The sequence below is a fragment of the Strix aluco genome, chromosome Z (genome assembly GCF_031877795.1).
Source record: "Strix aluco isolate bStrAlu1 chromosome Z, bStrAlu1.hap1, whole genome shotgun sequence".
In the NCBI taxonomy this organism is placed as follows: domain Eukaryota; kingdom Metazoa; phylum Chordata; class Aves; order Strigiformes; family Strigidae; genus Strix; species Strix aluco.
This window is the reverse complement of record NC_133971.1, coordinates 7,698,395-7,717,994: the sequence shown is the minus strand read 5'-3', so window position 1 is coordinate 7,717,994 and position 19,600 is coordinate 7,698,395. Positions and strand designations below refer to the sequence as shown.

At 37.7% G+C, this 19,600-nt stretch overlaps 1 protein-coding gene across 3 annotated transcripts in view; it reads left to right on the top strand.

Moving 5' to 3' along the window:
- RASGRF2 (Ras protein specific guanine nucleotide releasing factor 2) overlaps positions 1 to 19,600 on the top strand; it is a 133,886-nt gene that overhangs the window by 66,996 nt on the left and 47,290 nt on the right. For 2 of the 3 annotated variants that reach the window (XM_074813805.1, XM_074813807.1), the window contains exons 13-17: positions 2,668 to 2,750; positions 4,841 to 5,089; positions 5,388 to 5,776; positions 9,052 to 9,180; positions 10,403 to 10,492. In XM_074813805.1, the coding sequence (XP_074669906.1) occupies positions 2,668 to 2,750; positions 4,841 to 5,089; positions 5,388 to 5,776; positions 9,052 to 9,180; positions 10,403 to 10,492 (940 nt within the window). The remainder of the gene's footprint in view (positions 1 to 2,667; positions 2,751 to 4,840; positions 5,090 to 5,387; positions 5,777 to 9,051; positions 9,181 to 10,402; positions 10,493 to 19,600) is intronic. The other variant, XM_074813806.1, reaches the window with a different exon arrangement.

The window sequence follows — 19,600 nt, the reverse complement described above, 5'->3', positions numbered from 1 at the left end:
CAGGAATAAGTCCATTCTCAGTCTAAATAGTAATAAATTTAAATGAGAAGGTCATCTGCAGTCCATGTAGACTAGAGATCAGAGTTTGGGTCTGCTTCCAAAGGTCAGGTCTTCTCCTCCAAACCTCTTCAGCTCCAAACAACACTATTGTGGTGTTAGGGGAAGAGCTGAAAAGCTCCGCAGCTGACTTGAGAGCTGGCTGCCTACAAAGCTTGGAAGAGTTTTAGCAAAGCAGTGATAAACACAACTAGCTGCATATAGATGAGAGAGCAGAGGGTTGGCCAGATTACCAGGGAAACGATTAGACGGGTTTCTCCCTTGATCCCTCTTTGAGGAAGGGGAGATCTCCCAGCTTTTCAAGACAGGGGTATCCTGAAGAGATACAGGGCGAACAATTAACAGAAGCCTGTAAGTGAAACTCTGGGAAAACTGAGGTCTATTAACATTATGAGGCAGAAAAAGCTTCTCCGGCCTTACAAAGGAAGTGAAGCAAGAGGTGCTGAGGGGATAATCAGCAACTTAAAGGAAAAAAAAGAAAGTAAGAAGGGGCACAAGATGCAGTGCAGACTGCACAGACATTTGGGGCATGAATTGGTACCATTGTTTACAAATAGCAATCAAGTTAGTTGACTTAGTAGTTATACTCCATCTGGAGAGCAAGAAAGAAGAAAATAACACAAGAAGCATGCCACCTGTCTTGTGCTAGAGAAAGGAAATTTGGGTGAAAATTTGGATAATGCATGAGAACTTCTAAACAATCGAGAACACTGGTCTCTTGAAAACCAAATTGTGTTTCTGACTGAGCTCATTGCCAACAGAAACATTGCCATAAAAAATTAATTATTCACGTGCCCAGAAGCATTTTTTTCTTTTTAACCCTGGCTACAACCCTCAAGGAGAACATAGGAATATGCTAACAAAAAGGGCATATAAAAAGTATTTTTTTAGTGTGTGTTCTCCTATGTTTGCAGGTAAAAAAAGGATACATGTAGTTGCTGTTCACTCACAGCATTAGTCTTGGTGTCCAAAAGTCTGTATCTTATTAAATTATATATGTGTAAGACGTATAAGTCATATTTGTCTATATGTACCTAATGAGACTTCTTGAATTTATATTCCTTTCATGCAAACCATAGATTTCTTACAAAAATTGCATGGGTTTTGTTGATGCAGAAGCCTCCCCTCTTCTAGTTTGAACTTCTTGTCATTTGGCCCTAGATCCCCATTACACTCATTCCTTAGCTGGAATGATAGTATTTGTCAGGAAGTTGATGAATGTGAGGCCTGTGCAGACTGAGGGTAACAGTGCTGAATTAGCTCAGGCAGTTTTATGATTGGTGCTAAGGGCGTCTTTGCAACATTTAAAATTCACATGGGGGAAACTATGTATTTTTATTAGATATGTTTTTCTCAGTGCTTTTAGGTAATGATTTGGTAAAATCATAATGTGAATTGTTACAACTGCACTTTTCAAATAATCTTACATACCTGAATTTAAAAATGCATGTAGCTACATAGGTATATTTTAAACCCGGAGAGGCCTCTGATTATCTTGTTTGATCAATCTAACATCAATCATTATTTTACTATGAGATGTTCCAAAGCCAACAGACTAGTTTTATTCCTGAAATCAAGGTAGACGTATATGACAATTTTGGAAACTCCTTTTTATTGACATAAAGAAATAGTGGGTTTATATGTGCATATGTATGATACTTTATGAATAAAACTAGAAAGTATTATAAAGACAAGGGTCCTAGAGTGTTAGGTAGCAGGCACTTGTTGCAGACCACATAAGTCTGATCCACTGGCAGACTCTCTGCTGACTTCTGAGAGCAAGGCTTGGTTATCTTAAGGTTATCTTAACCACATAAAGGTACAAACCGGAAGATAATGGTGTACAAATGCCTTTGAGCTACCCCTGTGTACTGCCAGCATTGAACTGCTTTGAGGCTTGAAGGACAGCCTATGCACCCCTCATTTGTAGACTTCTACCGGCCACAGGACAGCTTGTAATTTCTAAAGCAGTGTGTGGTGCAACCATGCCCCAGAAGTGTCTTTCCAGCTTCCAATACCTATCCCAAAACCTTTATACAGGAGTTTGCAAGGAACTCCTTGGACAGCATCTTTACAGCTATGTTTCACAGTAACACCACCACTTGAATTTGTTTTTGCAAGTGTGTTTCTAGAAACTGTTTCTATTTCTCTTTGGTCTTTTTGCACAGTGTAAAGGTTAAGGTATTAGTGTATCTGTTTCTGTACAAAGTATTCTAGCTTTCTTGTGGTATTGATTTTTCAGGCTTAACACTCATTCAGGAAATGCTAGAGATACTTAATTTTGTTCAGTTTCAAAGAAACTTCAAAGGAAATTTCACTTCCTACTCAAAATACTTAATCATGTGGTAAAAAGGATGCTGAGCTGAATGCTTTGAGTGTGCTAGTAAAGATGCATGGACTTGCAGATGAGCAAATCAAAGGCAGAAGACCAGCGAAGCATGTCCACTATAGTTCTTGCATCACTGCTTTCCATTTATGAAAATACCTTGTACCAGTCAGTCCATACCTTGTAAAAGCTACACTATAAGCTTACAGTGATATGAAAAGTGTGGAAGTCAGTCCCCTCACCCTGTGTTTTGATTTAGCAGTTTTCAATGTTTATTTTCACAGTGCATTGATAATATAAGATGCAATGGTTTAATGACCATAGTGTTTGAAGAAAACTCTAAAGTCACGGTGCCACATATGATCAAGTAAGTGCAGCATTTTTTTTTTCCTAATGAATGAAATAGCTTGTTGTTTTCTTTTAATAAATACTTTTACAAAAGAAAATGAGTATCTGGAAAATACAGCCTTCTAATTTTTTTTTTCTGCATTTTTGTTGAATGGAATTAATTCTACATCCCAAAATGTATCTTTTCAAATCTCTTTCTTGAAATGGTAGGAATGACTCAAAATGGTAAATTCTCAATTCATAGTATTGGGCTGTATAGGTTCACAGCTCAGATTTTTCTATTATTTGTGACATTGACTTCAGTTATGCTTCAGATGAATAATGTTACTTACTCTCTGTTAGCTTTTCTCTGTCATACCACTCATAATTTTATTGAACATATTTTAAAGTCTTCAAAATTTAGGGGACTGCAGACATTTTCTAAGCTATTTTGTTGTATTAGACACATTTTTTCTTCTCTTTGTTTGTCTTATTTCTGAGAAAAAATTATTTTCTCCCATAGTTTTAACTGATCACATAAAGGTACATCATTATTCATAAACCTGCTTCTTTCACCCTTTGATTCTTTCAGTCATTGATTGTAATAACTGATTTTTATTTGTAGACAGCAATTTTCAGTACATGATTCCAAACTTCTAACACAATTTTACTTCTTGGATCCTCCACAGATCTGTATTTACATGAATTTTGCCTACTATTATCCAATATAAAAAAGAACAAAACATAAGGATAGAAATACAAGTATTTCCTTTTTTACTGTTATCTGTAACTAGGCCATTTCTCTCTCTTGGATGTACTCCATATATGAAGGTTTCCTAAGTGCCTCTTTTGTAGTTGTTGCTTCTCATCTCTTTGTATATGTTTAGAAATGAAAAAGAGATAACATCTGTGAATACACTGTTAGGGCACATACCTTTGATCCCTGGAAAGAAGGCATTTTATTGTCTTCAGTTTTATTCCAGGAACCCTCCAGTGTGTAAACACTTCTGTTACCTGCTGAATGTTAAAACTATGTCCATCTGTTTTCAAAGTGTAGTGTACAGCAAGGTCTTAACGCCAGTGTCAAGAGAAAGAAATCAATTCTAAAAAACATACAGGATCTTAACAATAGACCCAAATTTGATGTTCTCTTTCTAAGATTTTACTCATCTGATTTTTAGCACACATTGACGTTTAGAGTCAGATGTCTTTGGATGAAATAAAAAAATTTTGCCACTTTTCTGAGGGCTCCACTTAAGAAGAATTTTTTATTGTTTCTTTTATGTAATGCAGTTTAGAAGTGTGTGGAATATCTTGCTGCTGTATTGCTAAATCCAAACATTTATAACAAAAAGATCAGGCAGTACTGAAAGATACTCTACCTAGAATCCATCCCATTTTATTACAAAGTAAGCCTCCAATTAGATAAAATAAAGGAAAACTGAATTTGGAAAAAACCCAACATGAGCAGGGTTATGTAAATGACTGATTTTTGGTTTGATGTCCAAACAAATCTTAGTCCATTTTTTTTTTACTGAAACAAAGCCTCTCCATGGTTTTTGCTTGAAATTTGAGATGTTTCATGCTGTTCCCTTTTAAATTTTTTTTCAAAAAAAGTAATTATTGCAGCCTGAAGGCAGGTGTTACCTTGCAGCCTTAAGCTTAGCTAAGGGGTTAGTTTTGCTGTCTTTTGCTAGGGTCCATTAGTGTATTTTAGATAAAGCTATATCCCAGCAGAAAAAAATTGCATTCAATCCACTATTACTCTGTATTGAACTTATAGTAATATTGGATTACAGGACACAACAGCCTGAAAGAGGCAAGAGAGGACAATAACGCCTCCTGCTCCATTTCAGAAATTTAAGCATCATTAATGGTTTCTTAGACTTTGAAATGTAAATTAATTATTTGCCAAAAATAGAATTTAAATTCCTAAAGTTGTGGCACAAAATATAACTGAATGGAAGCATGTATCACCACAGATTAAGAGTTTTCTTGTGCTGATGAAATACAAGAATGCACACATATTTGCTGCTTCTGCGTTGACAGGAGCAGCTGAAGTGATACCACCACTGTACCATAATCACTCTTCCTCTTTGCTAAAGTGTTCTGAATTTAATTTTTGTGTAGATCTGATGCTCGTCTTCATAGAGATGACATTGATATCTGCTTCAGCAAAACACTGAATTCCTGCAAAGTACCCCAAATCCGTTATGCAAGCGTTGAGCGCCTTTTGGAGCGGCTAACGGACTTGCGATTTCTCAGTATTGATTTCCTGAATACTTTCCTACATACTTACCGCATATTTACCACCGCATCTGTTGTACTGGAAAAACTTTCAGACATATACAGACGTCCCTTCACTTCCATTCCTGTCAGGTGAGCTCTGGGGTCTTCCCCTTCTATCATAGGCTTCTTACATAATCACCATGGTATCATTCGTTGTTAGTTTTTTTTAATCATGATTTTCTGTTATATAAATAGATCTAAGAAGAAAGTTCTTCGTTTGTAAATAGGATGTAAGTTTTTAGGTAAGTCTGTCTCAACTTTCTGCCCAGGCTTTGGGGACTAAGTGTCATACAGATTTTGCAGTATTATGCAGATTTGCACAAAATTTGTTTGTAAATATGTTCAGTGTTTGTTACCATCTGTTGCTTTTTTTGTTTCTTACTCTCAGGTCTTTGGAGTTATTCTTTGCTACCAGTCAAAACAACAGAGGAGAATACCTGGCTGATGGGAAGTCACCACATCTCTGTCGCAAGTTTTCTTCTCCTCCTCCATTGTCACTCTCCAGAACTTCCTCACCTGTCAGAACCCGAAAACTGTCATTGACCTCGCCACTGAATTCAAGGATCGGTGCCCTTGACCTCTCTGCTTCATCTGTGGCGAGCAGTCCTACCTCGACCTACAGCCCAGCCACCTCCCCACCGCCAACGGCTGGCAAAGTACCACTGGACCTTAGCAAAGGGCCCTCCTCTCCCGACCAAAGCCCTGGCTCTGTAGAGGACAGCTTGGAGAACCCTCGCATTGACCTCTGTAACAAGCTGAGGAGAAGCATTCGAAGAGGTATTACATACCCACAAAATACTGAATGTTACTTTTCATAAATAGCATAGTCTCCAAGGTAGGCTTGACTTGGATTACTGCTGAGAAGTTGTTTCTCAGGAGTTTTTTTTCTTCTGATCACCATAAGTTGTGTTGTGAAACCAATACTATGCTCTCTGTTTCTTCTCTGCTAGAAGCTGCAATGTGTTGTCTGTTTCCACCACTTTGTTACTTCTTTGTAAGAGTAGTGGTATGACAGAATGGCTTTGTCTGTTTTCACTTCAGGAAGGGGTTAAGGAGAAAGGCAGAAGGAAATACTTGATGCCAGCTGTGTTCCCTGAGGTGGAAGATTTTGGAGTTGTACAATTACTACAGGAAGTAAAACACTAAGTTAAAAAGAAATAGAGATGTAAAGGCCTAACAGCTTTAACATGTTTACATAACAGGGCTAGTTTTCCAGAAAGATTTCATCACTAATCCAAACAAATAATTTATGTGATGCACTTGGTACTTTGGTGAGATTCATACCATCTGGTTGTTATCCATCCAGAAGGTAGATGTCTAAAATAGATTAATTGCTCCTGTGAAAATGCCTGTTTTCCTCTGTGGATTGTGTAAGGCACCTTGGAATAGGTACTACTTCCAGAGGGCTAAAGTTAGTTGATACGAACTTCAATGCAGGCATCTAGAATGGGAGCATTGTATTTATAGATGGCAAAGCAAGAAAGCAGCTCTAATCTCATAGGATGTGTAAGTGTGTGCTTATTTCTCATTGTTCTTTGGGGATAGAGGGATGGTCTTCTGAATTAGAATAGAAGTATATAGTAATTTTTTTGTATTGTTGTGTTAAACAGAAGATGAGAAAATTAAAAAATGCTATTTTATTTCTAAAATTCATGTTTAGAAATGGTCTTACATGGCCTGACTTACAGTCTGAGGAATATGAACTATAAATCTGAGCAAAACGTAGCTCAATTTTAGTTGCAAGTACTGTAACAATGAAAATTGATATAACCCAAGAGGAAAGAAGAAAAAAGATTACCAAACATAAACTAAGAAAAATAGATCGAAGCATTATGTCTATTCCTTACTGATAAATTGAAATAAGGGCCCTGGTAAGAAATTTGATGTTGTGTTATGCAGAGATATACAGATATTTACAGAATATAGTCTATTGTTTAACAAAAAATCTGTTTAACGGGCAAGTTAGCCATCTTAGCATTATAGAAGTTTTGCCCATGCTTTATGCTTTCATAAAATGCTGGTTGGCTGTTATACTTAATCATTATATTTCTTTATGTTGGATGTTTTTAAATTAATAGTATAACAGACTTTATATATATAAAACATAATAATTACTATGTACAGTTGGGCAGATTTCTTTTTGTGCCCTAGTGTAACCACATTCAAATCAATGTGATAGCACAGCATGTCCTAAAATATAGGCTGTGTATTAAAATTAATTGTACACAAGTAACTGCAGTCTCAGGTGTAATGTCTTTTGCTATACACTGTAAACTAGTAAATAGGTTATTCTGACCTAGTGTTAGCACTTGGCATTGTTGCAGAAGGATGCAGATTTTGCATTCCAGTCTATCAAAGCTGGAAGTGTCATCTGGGCAGCATGAGGAACATTTGGAAATGGCAAGAACCTCATATAAATGCTGAATTGCTGTCTGTGCAGTGTCTCCAGTCCCTCTGGGGATCTCCTGCTGAACAGTTTGCTCTCAGTTTGGAGGAATTTGCAGCTAGATAGCTTGGTTCTGCAGGGGAAAGTCCTTTTGTCACCCAGCTACATATAGCATGTTGGGGAAGACGAGTAAGTTTAAAAGTTTAAAAAGAAATCTCACGAGGAGTGTAGAAATGGATAGTAGGAAAAGTACAAAACGCTAATCTGCATGTTTCCTATGATACGTAAATTTCTTTGTTTCTGAAGTTTTCTGGGTAAGGAAACTGTTTCTACGTAATCAGGAGCCAGCACCCCGTTACAGTTAATACTGTTGCTCTGGTACTGCCAGATTTCCAAGAAAACAGCTATGGCTGACTAAATCCACTATAACCATACAAGTTCTGTTCCTCAGGACATATTATTGTAGTCGTTGGTTTTCTCCTTGAATATTGTCTATTTACATCCTGGAATTTCCACTTTCGTCGCCCACTTCCAAAGTTGTTGTCTGCTTTCAAAGTTTTTGTTTTCCAGTTTTTGTTTATATATATGTTTATATGTACAGTGCTTATGCTGCAGGCACAGTTGCAATCCATATAAAGTGTAGGATATATTTTATCAGCTTTTTTCCCCTCATTTCGGAAGTAGTATTTCTGCCATTCGTTTTTTACTCTTCTAGTAGAAGATCTCCTCCGTGGAGTAATCTACTCTTCAGTGCTGTTTGGCCATTTTATTGGGCAGTTTTTGATTACGCATCATTATCCAGCAAGGATTTTTTCCCCAACGCTTATAAAACCTATGAGTTCAAGTATCCCTACTACATGTGCCTTTCACTGCATATTCTGCTGACTTAAAAGTGCAATATTATCCAAGTTGTTTTTATAACTGAGAGCTTGCTGGTTTTCACCAAGTTCTTTATTTATGAGATTTTGTGTGGCTATATCATCGGTACAAAACTTTCCCAGTCCTTTAACTCCATCCAGAGGATAATTATTGCTGAGTCTTCTTAATGCAAAAGTTTCATGACACGTTCCAGAAGCAGTATTGTTTAAAACAACTGTAAACCACAGATTAAATGTAAACAACTTTGTGTTAGATGGTATTTAGTGGTATTAGGTTGGTATGGAAGCACTGGTATTAAGTGCTATTAATTAACGGCCATTTTTTAAACATTACCTTTCAGTGAAGCCCCCTTTGATGCACATATACTTTATCAATGCAGTACACTTCAAATTGTTCAAAGTTGATCCTTTGCAGACTTTCTATCTCTTGGTGTTTGTAAACTGAGAGTCCCGAATTACCCACATACTCTATAATCACTGCAGAGGCACTCCATATCTAAAACAAACTAATCTGACTATACTCTGTGCTTTAAAAATGTGTATCTTAAAGCCCCATACGGTAGTTCCCTATGGCCTCTTGGTATTTTTAAAAAATATTTAGACTTTATAAATACATTAACATAACATAACATGACATAACATAACATAATATAATAATTGATACAATAATTGACACATTAATTTATATATAAGTTGTTTCGTATTTAATTTTATAATATATAATATACATTAAAGAGTTACAAATTATGAGTTATCATCCCAGTATTAACATTTATTCTCTTTTAAAGCAGCAGTTCTAGAGTCTGTGTCAGTGGACCGGACAATTCCTGAAAGCACCTCAGCAGCGGATACCACAGAGCTTTCCCCATGTAGATCCCCTTCAACACCACGTCATCTCCGCTATCGTCAACCAGGAGGTAAGAACCTGATGTTTCTTGCCTCTATCATCCACTTCAAAGAGTTTAAATACTGTAGCTGTAATCTTCACAGGGTATTAGAAAATAATAATGTTTGAATAATGTGTTTTGCTTGTATTTTCCTTATTTCTTGGGTATTTAAAAAAAAGCTGTTAGAATGTGAATTGCGCCAGTTAATTTGTATAGTAATAACAAGAGACTTGGAAGCATATTGGGACTTTGGTATGATGAAACGTTCTTAAATATCTTGAGCAGGATGTGCCCAAGTTCAAGACTAACATTGTATCAGTCCTATTCTCACAAAACTCTCAAGACCTTGACAGAGTTTTTTCAGCTACTAAGGGGACATATTTTGGGCACCATATGTACTCATGAAGTACACAGCACCCATTATTGTCAATGGGGAGTGACTGTGTCTGCCTCTTTCTATAACACTGAACATTTACAGATGGTGTCACATTATTTGTTCCAAAATTTGAATAAACTGCTCAATTGAAGAGGAAAAGTGAGAGGTGGAGCTCCTCAAATAGCTCTCACGTGGCTCTTTGAAATCATTAGCAGAGCTGTGAGCTATGTCCATGAACGCTTAAAATGCTGCCATCATATGCAAGCCATGTTTCTAGGCAGTTATTTCATGCCTGGGATTAGAACAACAAAACCAGCAGTCTTCTCAACTGTTAATAAATTGCTGAGACACTTGAATTTTAAACCAATAGTAATCTTCTATTATTGGGCATGTTTGTGGTGAGATGGCAAGATTTGGGATTTGGAAACTGTGGGGAACAGTGCTGTATTATCTGAGTACTAGTCAGAAGCAATGTTCACAGCACTCCCTATAGAGAAGGTTTGATAAATTGTGCAAAACTGTACACATCCTAGGCAGTGACCTGGGAAAATATGTGAGTCTAGTTATCAGAAGTTGGTTAATATGCTTAATTGTCTATACATTACTTTTTGTTTAGGTTAATTTTCTACACCATTGTTTTTGTCTTTTTTTTTTTTTCTGTTTGGTTACTGCTTGTTCCTCACCAACCTGATAATAAAACTTAATAAAACCTAATCACAAATTTGATTATGATATTTTTATTTACCTTATATAAAGTCCTCTGCCAATGAAACATGTTCACAATGTATAAACATTAGTGTTTAAGTATTGCTTAACTTGAAAAATGTGAAAAGTATGTAGAAATTGTTAACTTTCCTCTGTCTGTTCCCTTTACAGTACAAACTGCTGACAATAGCCACTGTTCGGTTTCTCCTGCATCTGCTTTTGCTATTGCTACAGCTGCAGCAGGGCACGGGAGTCCACCAGGTGAGAGAAAAGTGCGGTATGAAAAAGAGGTAACAGTAAGATACCTAGGTCTCCAAAGGTAAATATTTCTTCAGAACATACTTACCTGAATCCTAAATAGCCTCTGATTTGTTACTTTAATCTGCTGGTGTTTTGCATCTGGAATCCTGCTCTTCATGTGGACATTGCAGTACAGCATTCACACATACTTGGTGCCTTCTTTTCCAGTTATATGGCCATTATGAAAATAACTCATTTAATTGAAAGTGAAATTGACCCATAAAAATGACTAAAACAGCTTAAGACAGGCTGTTCAGGTACATCCACCCTGTTGCATTTACTCCTGTGGCAGTCTGGAAATTTTGGCCAATGAAGAAATTTATGTCACCAAAGAGTAAAATCATCTTTTAGGCTGTTTATATACCACCCTGTCCTGGGGAGTTGCCAGCAACCATCACCATGTGTACTTGAAAGAAGAAAAGGATGAGAAAGTATTCAGAAATATATTTTAGAACAAAACATGAAACCTATAAACCAATGATAGATTTTCTTGCTGACTTAAGTCAGAGTTATATTATCGCTCCACGTTTTCAGTTCATCATCTGTTAGCTGAATTCTTGTATTCTGTCCTTAATATTTCTAGTCCATCCTGTTACTGAAAGATTAATATTCTACATATATGTAATCTGCTAAACATCTAGATCATATATTTCTTAGTTTTGTATTCACTTACGATTTAAGATTTTATTTTGAAAATGAGATTTTTTATGTCCAAGGTTGGTATACTTAAGAGCAGTTGTACTTAACTAAATTATTGCAAATGTGTGCTGTGTGTTTCTTGGAAAGCAGCTGTGTTATCTACTGACCGGAGGTATCTAGTGCAACTTAAAATAATTGGTTTAAGTTTTGATTTTGTTTGCTGTCTTGCTGTGTACCGTTTGACATACACGTATTTTCCACTAACCGAATCCTGTCCTACATCATGTTATGAATAAAAAGCGACTTTTTTAAAGTCCACAAAATCACTTTCACTTTGCATTGACACACGCAAACCCACAGTTCATTTTGAGTATGTATGACAAAGCATAGTCCAACTGTACATTAGCACCTGCCTCTTTTCCGTCATAAATGTTGGAATGTCGAGAAGCTCTTTTGAAGACCCTAGTATCAAAATCACCATGAAATTCTATAAAAGTCAGTAAATCATCACCATTGATTTCAGTGGATTTAGTATCCCCTGTGTCTAAAGTTGCGGTCATTTGCTTGATGAGTGAGTGGGCATCATGAGAAAATAATTTCTGGATAAACATCAATCAGTGCTGCTCCTATTACTCTTGTGTACTTCCTGTGATCTTTAGATGATCACAAGAGAGTAGTGTAAATTTTTAGGAACTTTATGAAACTGTCACAAACACATATTTAGTTTTTTTAAAATGATGAATAACCTCTGCCTTTGGAATCAGACACTGCCAAGGAATCAGTGACATATTTTGCTTTATGAATTAATTCCACTATGTTTACAAATTGTTCAAAAAGTACTAGTAAGAGTGAAAAATACTGTTCTTTCCCACTAGGACCAATTCAATTAAAAATGACTACTTTTGTATTGTTCAAAGCACAGCTTTTCAATATTTGTAGTATTGAAGTATGAAAGAAAATAAAGTCTAAAAGTATGCAGTCAATTGAAGGAATATCAAAGCATGGGGATGTTGAAAAAGGAAAAAACAACATCCCTAATATTCTTCAGTACTTTTTTGTGTTGCTAAAAGGCTAGTTCTGCATAAAAGGTCATTCTCCCGGGTGATGTAAAAAAACAATGAGAAGGTTCTGCAGCAAATCTGACAAGAAAAGTGTGTGGTGGGGAGTCTCAGAAGGTTGAGCTGGAGCAAGGCTGTTCACCTGCAATCAGTATGAAAATTCAAGGCTACAAACCACAGCTTAAACAACGGAATCACCTATTTTGTGACTTGATGCAATTAATCATGGTAGAAATGGTATTAAAGTTGCAGAGTCACGCAGTTCAAATTTGGGTAATTCAAATGATTTTATTACTTCCCCATGTATGTGTTACTATAATTATGTGGTTTTTTAAAATAATGTCTTTTTTTTCCAGTGGGCTCCTGTCTCATTCACTGCATAGGATGGACATGATCGCTTAGTGAATCAGGTCTGGGTAGTGAATGAGATTTGTCTTTTTTTCTTTTTTCAGTTGGTCCTTGGCCTCACTGCCACAGACATTGTGGTGTGTGCCATTTAATATACTCCTACATGGAACATAAATAAACAGCAGGTGAAATAAATACTAGGTGATGCACGTGAGGCAAAACAGTCTGAACTCTACACCTGGAAGGATGGGCCCTGTGCTGGACTTTTATCTCTCAGGTCTGAGATCTGAGGATTACAATAGATAGTTCCCTTAAATGATCTTAGTGCTCAGCAGGAACCAAAATGGTGAATGACATTACTAGGGGAGGAACAGAGAACAAAACAGAGAAGACCATTATGCTACCACAGCATAAATCGAGAATTTGCGTGCATATTGAAGACTGTACACTTGCGATACATCCCGTTTGACGTGAGGGGATGAAAACTAGAGAAAGACTGACAGTTTGCAATCAAGAAGGAGTGGAAGTATGAAATGGCTTCTGTGCATCTGAAGTTTAGAGATGACTTGGAGGGTTGATTAGAAAGTTCTGCAAAGTTATGGGTGTCCTGAGAGTTAGAAGGCATTTGTTGCTTTTTCTGATGCAAGAGGTAGTAGGCATCAGATGAATTTCATGAGGCCAAGGTTCAAAACAAACACAAGTTTGTGGTCTGTGAGATTCTGTTGAGGGACACTGTGAAGGAAAGAGACTTACTCAGGTTCAAAAAGTGGACAGCTACCTGCAAGCAGAAGTCGTTAGTAGTTACTAGACTGGCAAACTAGAACAGGTCCAGAAGCTGAAATCAGTTGAAGGTTGTAGGAAGGTATTAGGAGGTAAGAGTCATCTGTGTGTCATCTGTGCTCACTATTTCCTGAAGTCTTCTGGCTTCTGGCCGTTTTGTTTTGTTTTCCCAGGGTATGATCTCTTACTGCTTCTCAACTTTTCATCTTTCAGTTCTGACTGTTCAGGGATACATTGAGGCAAGCGAGTTAACAGACTCACTGGAAGGCTCTATAGTCACACATGCTACCAGAACCAGACATGAAGAATGTTTAACCATCTCCTGTGGAGGGTACTGGCCATAACATTTTGTAATTGCTGTCACCATGCAATGATCAGTTTATATACTGATAAGTGTGCAAAGCTATGAACAGCTCTCCCAGGGCATGTGATGGCTTTGTGTATCTTTAGATAAGCACCTAGGGGAATGCTGCTCATGTTGGTCCTGTCTGCAGGCTGCATGGCAGCAAGTGGCTTGATGGGAAGCCACCTGAAAGGCTTTTGAGTACTTTGGTTTGCTTTAGATATTGGTGCACTTCCCCCTTCGGTTGCAGCCTGAGTGCAGTGCATGTTGGCAGTGTTCTCAGTCTGCTCCATCCTCACTGTGGGGGGGATCAGGGCTGTGCTTCAGGGACCTCGATAGTGTTTTCGGGGTACCCTCATCTGTTAGGTTCATTTGTTCTCTGGGTGCACGTGAGGTACACATGTAGGGCTAACAGGGCCCTAAGAAGAGCTCATGCTTGGGTTGCCCCACCACACCATATGCTGCACTAGTTTATGAGCTGCTGAAAAGCAGGGTGCTGGGCATCACAGCATTGCTCTGCGGGGTGCAGAGCTTCCTGCAGTATGTGGAACCTTTCTCTGAACCAGGGTGGTTCAAGATCTTATGCCCTTCAGGTTTTTTTAACTTACTGTTCTTGTTGCCATTAATTTCAGTTATTTTACAGGTAGCTGCTTTTATGTTGCCAAGCTGTATTACTTGTCTTTTTGTTTAGTCCATCTGTCTAGTTAAATATTAATCTCTACATATTTCAAACATGTTTTTGTCTATTCTCTTCCAGAAAATGTGCATATTACTTGTTTATTTTAACAGCATGATAAAGGTAAATAGAAATATGAAGTGAAAGTACAGAAAGTTAAATAAGGCACCCCAGGTGCACAGCTTGGTGCCTGCATGAAAGGTAATTTGCACAGTAGGGGTAAATAGAGCATGTTGTGTCTTTTACATGTCCTTTCTCTTTTGAGGGATGTGAAGGATGGCTGGATGGCTCATGGCTTGCTGCAGTTTCAGTGCTCTGTCACTATTGCTAGGTTGCCACACACCTTCATTCTTTTCCCAGTTTATAAAAAGAGGATAATAATACTAACACATTCTAACATAGAAATGGTCAGGTCAAATCATCTTTATTCTCCCGTCTTCTACACCTTTTTTTCATGGAAATAAAGCTCATTCTTCAGCAAGGGAAGAGAACAAAGTTATGCAAGCTTCCTTCTCCGGAACAGTGAAAGATACCCAGTTTTCATGACTGCGTATTAACTAGTATAAACTCAGATTGTTGATACAGGGACACATATTCTTTACTTACTCTGAATTACCATCTCCCCTCTCATGGCTCTGTCATTGCTCCTAGCGCTTCTGTTCTGTACATGCTTCTCAGAGTGGTAGATAATCCCTGAGCACTCACAAGCATATGCCTGCTCAGAGGCATCAGTTACTTGAGCTGTTTCTTCCCCCCGCTGTTCATACACCTCTAGAAAACTGTTTCTTGATTTCTGCTTGAATCAGTGACAGCTTCCAAAAGCAATGCAGAAGTTGTCTAACAGCTCTGCTCCAATATCTGTTTTATAATATGGAAAAGTTCCTACAAAAATTTTAATGCTAACGGTCTCATCCTAACAAATGTCCTGCTAATCTCTTCTTTTAGCTTTACAATGACAATTAGGTAGTCCTTAAGTGGAACTCCAGGGAGCTGCAGTGAGCCCCATCTCTTCAGGAGTGATTTCCTTCTCTTCTCTGAGAGTCTGTCACACAGCCAGTGTCAAAAAAAGGAGTGAGACTGGTAATGTGGGAGAGGAACCTTCTGCCAAAATACTCACCAATCATTTGTACTTTTGCTGCAAAAATCCTACAGATGTTACAGGAATTAAGTAACAGCAGTATAATCTATACAGCACCCACACAAACTCTAGCACTAGGTGAAAACAGTTTATATGGAAAAGTATTTCTTTCATCTGTGGCTTGTAGAACTTGTAAATTTTTCTGGTTTATCTTTGTACAATTTTTTCAAACATGTTACTGCTTTTTTTTCTCCTTAAATTTTTATTTGTTGGCTGTGCACAGAATCTGAGCACTTTCAAGATCAGTAAGATATCATGCACTGATTTTTAAAGAAAAAACATCTTTTGGCGTTCATTTGCTGAAACTGCTTGCTCTGCGTGCAGGTCCTCATACTTGTTAATACCTAGAAACTATGAAGGTGCTCTGTGTGACTAGAATAGATTCAAGCTTTACTCAAAATCTCTGAAAAGCTGGGTGGATGAAGCCAAATTAGCAAAATAATGCTGTGTTGTTTTTGTAAATAATGAATGAAGTAAAAAGTACTAACATAAGCTTAGCAAATGTACAAATTTCTTCTCTGCTAAGAATGCCTAACACAACTTAAAGAAAAATAGTTAATGTTAAATTGATCATCTTATTTTGAAACAGTTCTACTGAACATGAGCTTCAAGGAGATTGTTTTGACAAAAACTTAAATTCAAGATCTAAACTGATTTTATATACTTTTTATATTTTTTATACTTGTAACAGATAGACTGAAAGAACTTTGAGAAGCTTATTTCTTCCTCAACTCAAACTAGAGACCAAAAATCTCCCAACATGCAAAATAAATGTTAGACAAGAAACAAATACTTAAACCCAAGCAAACGGGTTGTTCCCTAATAAACATAGCAGCTTTATTTCAACAGCTCTGTCATCCGATTTTGAGTTGGGTACATCAGTATTTCCAGCGTGCCGCATGCTTCAAAGCTGCCTTCCTCCTCCTACAGCATGCCGATCCACGCTGTAGAGAATGTACCATTTTTCACAAGAACAAGGTGACATATTATGGGAGAGGATGGGAGTGGGATGGAAGCTTGTGGTTGGCAGGAGGGCCTGGCTTCTTCAGTATAAGCATTTGTTTTTTAAAACACATGTGAAAGGGAGAGGAGAGAGTGAGAAAGAAGTAGGGAAAAAAGAGTCTTTGGGGGAGTATTTCTGACAAATATGATTTGCACGTAGGAAAATCTGCCCCATGCTAGCAAGGAGGAAAGATGGTTTTATTCTCTCTGATTTTAGCGATTTAAAGGAGCAATTAAAGTAACAGCTTGAAGCTTTCAAGCATCTACACAAAAATGAATCGCTTGTATACTATCCCTTTCAATTAATTGCCTGCACATATCTCTGGTGCTAAATTACCTTTGACTTGAATTATTTACCTGAGTATTGTTCAGGAGAGAGAAGTTTTCCTGAAGCTTCTGCGTTTTGCAGCGTGTACCCTATCAAAGAACATTTCAAAAGATCTCTCAAACAATCAGCCTGCTAATCCTTTCTGTGCAGAGAAAGTGCAACCAGCTCCTTCTCTTTTCACAAATCCACTCTGGTGGTTCAGAGAAGTAATCTTAATCTAAATTGCCCTTGGGTTTGGGCTAGCAAAACTGATCAGTCTGTTTACCAGACCATTTTCTGGTATCATCTGCTTTTCCATAGCTCTTACAGTCTGTCCACAGAAGTGATTGGACAGTCCTTTGCAGCTGCAGCAGATTCTCAACAAAGCAAGCGCAAAACCTGCTCCATTAATCTGCTAGCTGCAGCTGCTAGATGCAGCAGTATCTTCCTTCAAAGCAATTTAGTATGCCTGGGCATTCAAAAGTACCTCCCGGTGCCACTTCCACATGCTGCCACCGAGGAGTTTCCACTGTTGACAATGTGTCTAATACAGTCTGTGAGTTCAGGGTCAATGATCCTGCAGTCACACCACTGATTATGGAGGGATCAAGTTCCTTTCTTAAACTTCGTATTAAAAAAAGTTAGTTATATGCTAGTTTCCACTGATAATCAGTTATGCACTAGTGCATTTGTTATATGCATAAGTTATGCATTAGTGGTGGAAAAGGTGTATGGAGGGAAGTGTGTAATCCTTTTACAGTATAAATATCTGATTTATTTTGACTTGGCTTTTTCTGTATTCTTGATCACTGCCTGGGATAAAACATTGTAGGCCCTTTCTGTACTTTGTTTGACCACTTCTGATGTAATGCTGCCAAATTTCAGCGTTTTCAGAGCAATTGAATGTGGTTGAGTATAAACAGTGTGGAAATACTTGTACAAAAGTGTCAGCTTTAAGAGACAGTGATTGTCGTGGAAGTGTCAACTTCAGGAGCCACTGTCATGAATATAGAAAGTTCTCATCTCCTCAGAAGTGCTGTAAGAGTTTGTCTGCCATAACATATCCCATCTGTAACAGCAATAACAAATATAAATGGACTTGTAAATTACAGCTATAGTTTCCAGAATGACACATCTCTTGGAAGCTGCATGAGCACTGAAGTTGAGTCCTCTGAGCTCTCAGTCTGACACTTTATCCCTGCTTGATTACTATCACAATATTAGATGGATAAAAGTTAGCTAAAAGTAATAATTCATGTTTCACAGAGATCCAGACTACAATGGGTCATGTGTAGCCCTTTCCATTCTGATAAATTTGGCACAGATTGATAAAGGCTGACTGCTTATTTTAAAAGGCCAAAATTAGCATGAAAAAGTTCGACAAAAGTTTTCAGTAAGAGCTGCGTAGCTTATTTTAGGTTGTGACTGGTGGTGCTATCCTGCAGTCATTCAAACTACTTGCCAGCTCCCAGTGTGACAGTATTTTTGTTTTGTTTGTTCTGGCATAAGCACTAATTGGAGTAATGGAATGATGCAGCTTGTGCCAAATGGTACAAGAGAGATCAGATCCTGTGTGCATGTTCATGTCCGTGTGTCTGTAGTTATATGTATGACTGTGCCAAGAGGAGGCACTGTAGCTGTACATACTGCTGCCAGGTGCATTCAGCACTTAAGCTGAATAATGTGACTTGGAGATGTACCGTGCAAAATAATGAAGGCATATACTCCCAGTGGGATCCTGCCAATCCCTGAAATGGAAAAGCATGTAGAAACATACATTATGCTTTAAACAGACACAGTATTTCCTTGGTGGTTACCATCTTGCACACAGATTGATGTGAGTATCTAGTTCCACATTCAAGGATATCAGCTGTACTGTTCAAGGATTATTTCCCTAATTCTGAGCAGAGGAATAGTAGTGTGGCATTACACCATTATGTTTCCTGAGTCAGAAATTCTGGAGTAGACAGCTGATTTAGTATGGAATTTGGTAAAGATTAGAATTAAGTGAGGTTCATAAGGGAAATTATTGCCTTCTTTTTCCATTGTGAGAGGGCAGACAAAGAGATGTCCTTGTTATGATTAATGTTATGTGAAAGGTGAGCAGTATCTGATGGAGATGTCAAGATGGATTCTACATTACGTGGATAGCCGGGTAGTGCACTTCTGTGTTGTGCTGTACTAAATGCTTCAAATTACATCAGTGGTTACAAGCTAACCTTTAGAAAAGTATATCTTTCTTCTCTCTTTGTACACAAGTATCCATGTCTAAAGCAAAACCAGAAAATGAGTGTCTTTTTCTAGTTGATATCCAGTATGATGCCATAAACATTGCTATTAGTAATAGTTACAGTAATTTTGCACTGCAGTAATTCTCTGTGTTATAACATCTCATTCTCTGTACTGGAAAAGCTTTGTGGAACTTCTTCCTTGTGAATCTAAACCTGAAAGAAAAAAAAAATGTGATGTTGAGATCCCAATCAATAATCAAGACGCAAAGAATTTAATCCTTTTGAATCTGCAGTTTATCCCAGTGGGACTACTCTTCACAGGAGTAAATTGGCACAACTGGGTCACAAGTATCTTGGAGAGTGTTTCTAGACAGTTGGAAGCAGACCTTAATTTTAACTGTACTTCTTCAGGTCATGGGTTGCCGCGTGGAACTTCAGGATTGAATTTGAGGGCATCTAGCCTCCTGTTAGGGATATGGGATACCATCAAATCATGCCTGAAATCGTTGCAGGCATGCTTATCAATCCTGCTTGCATTGTGACCCTC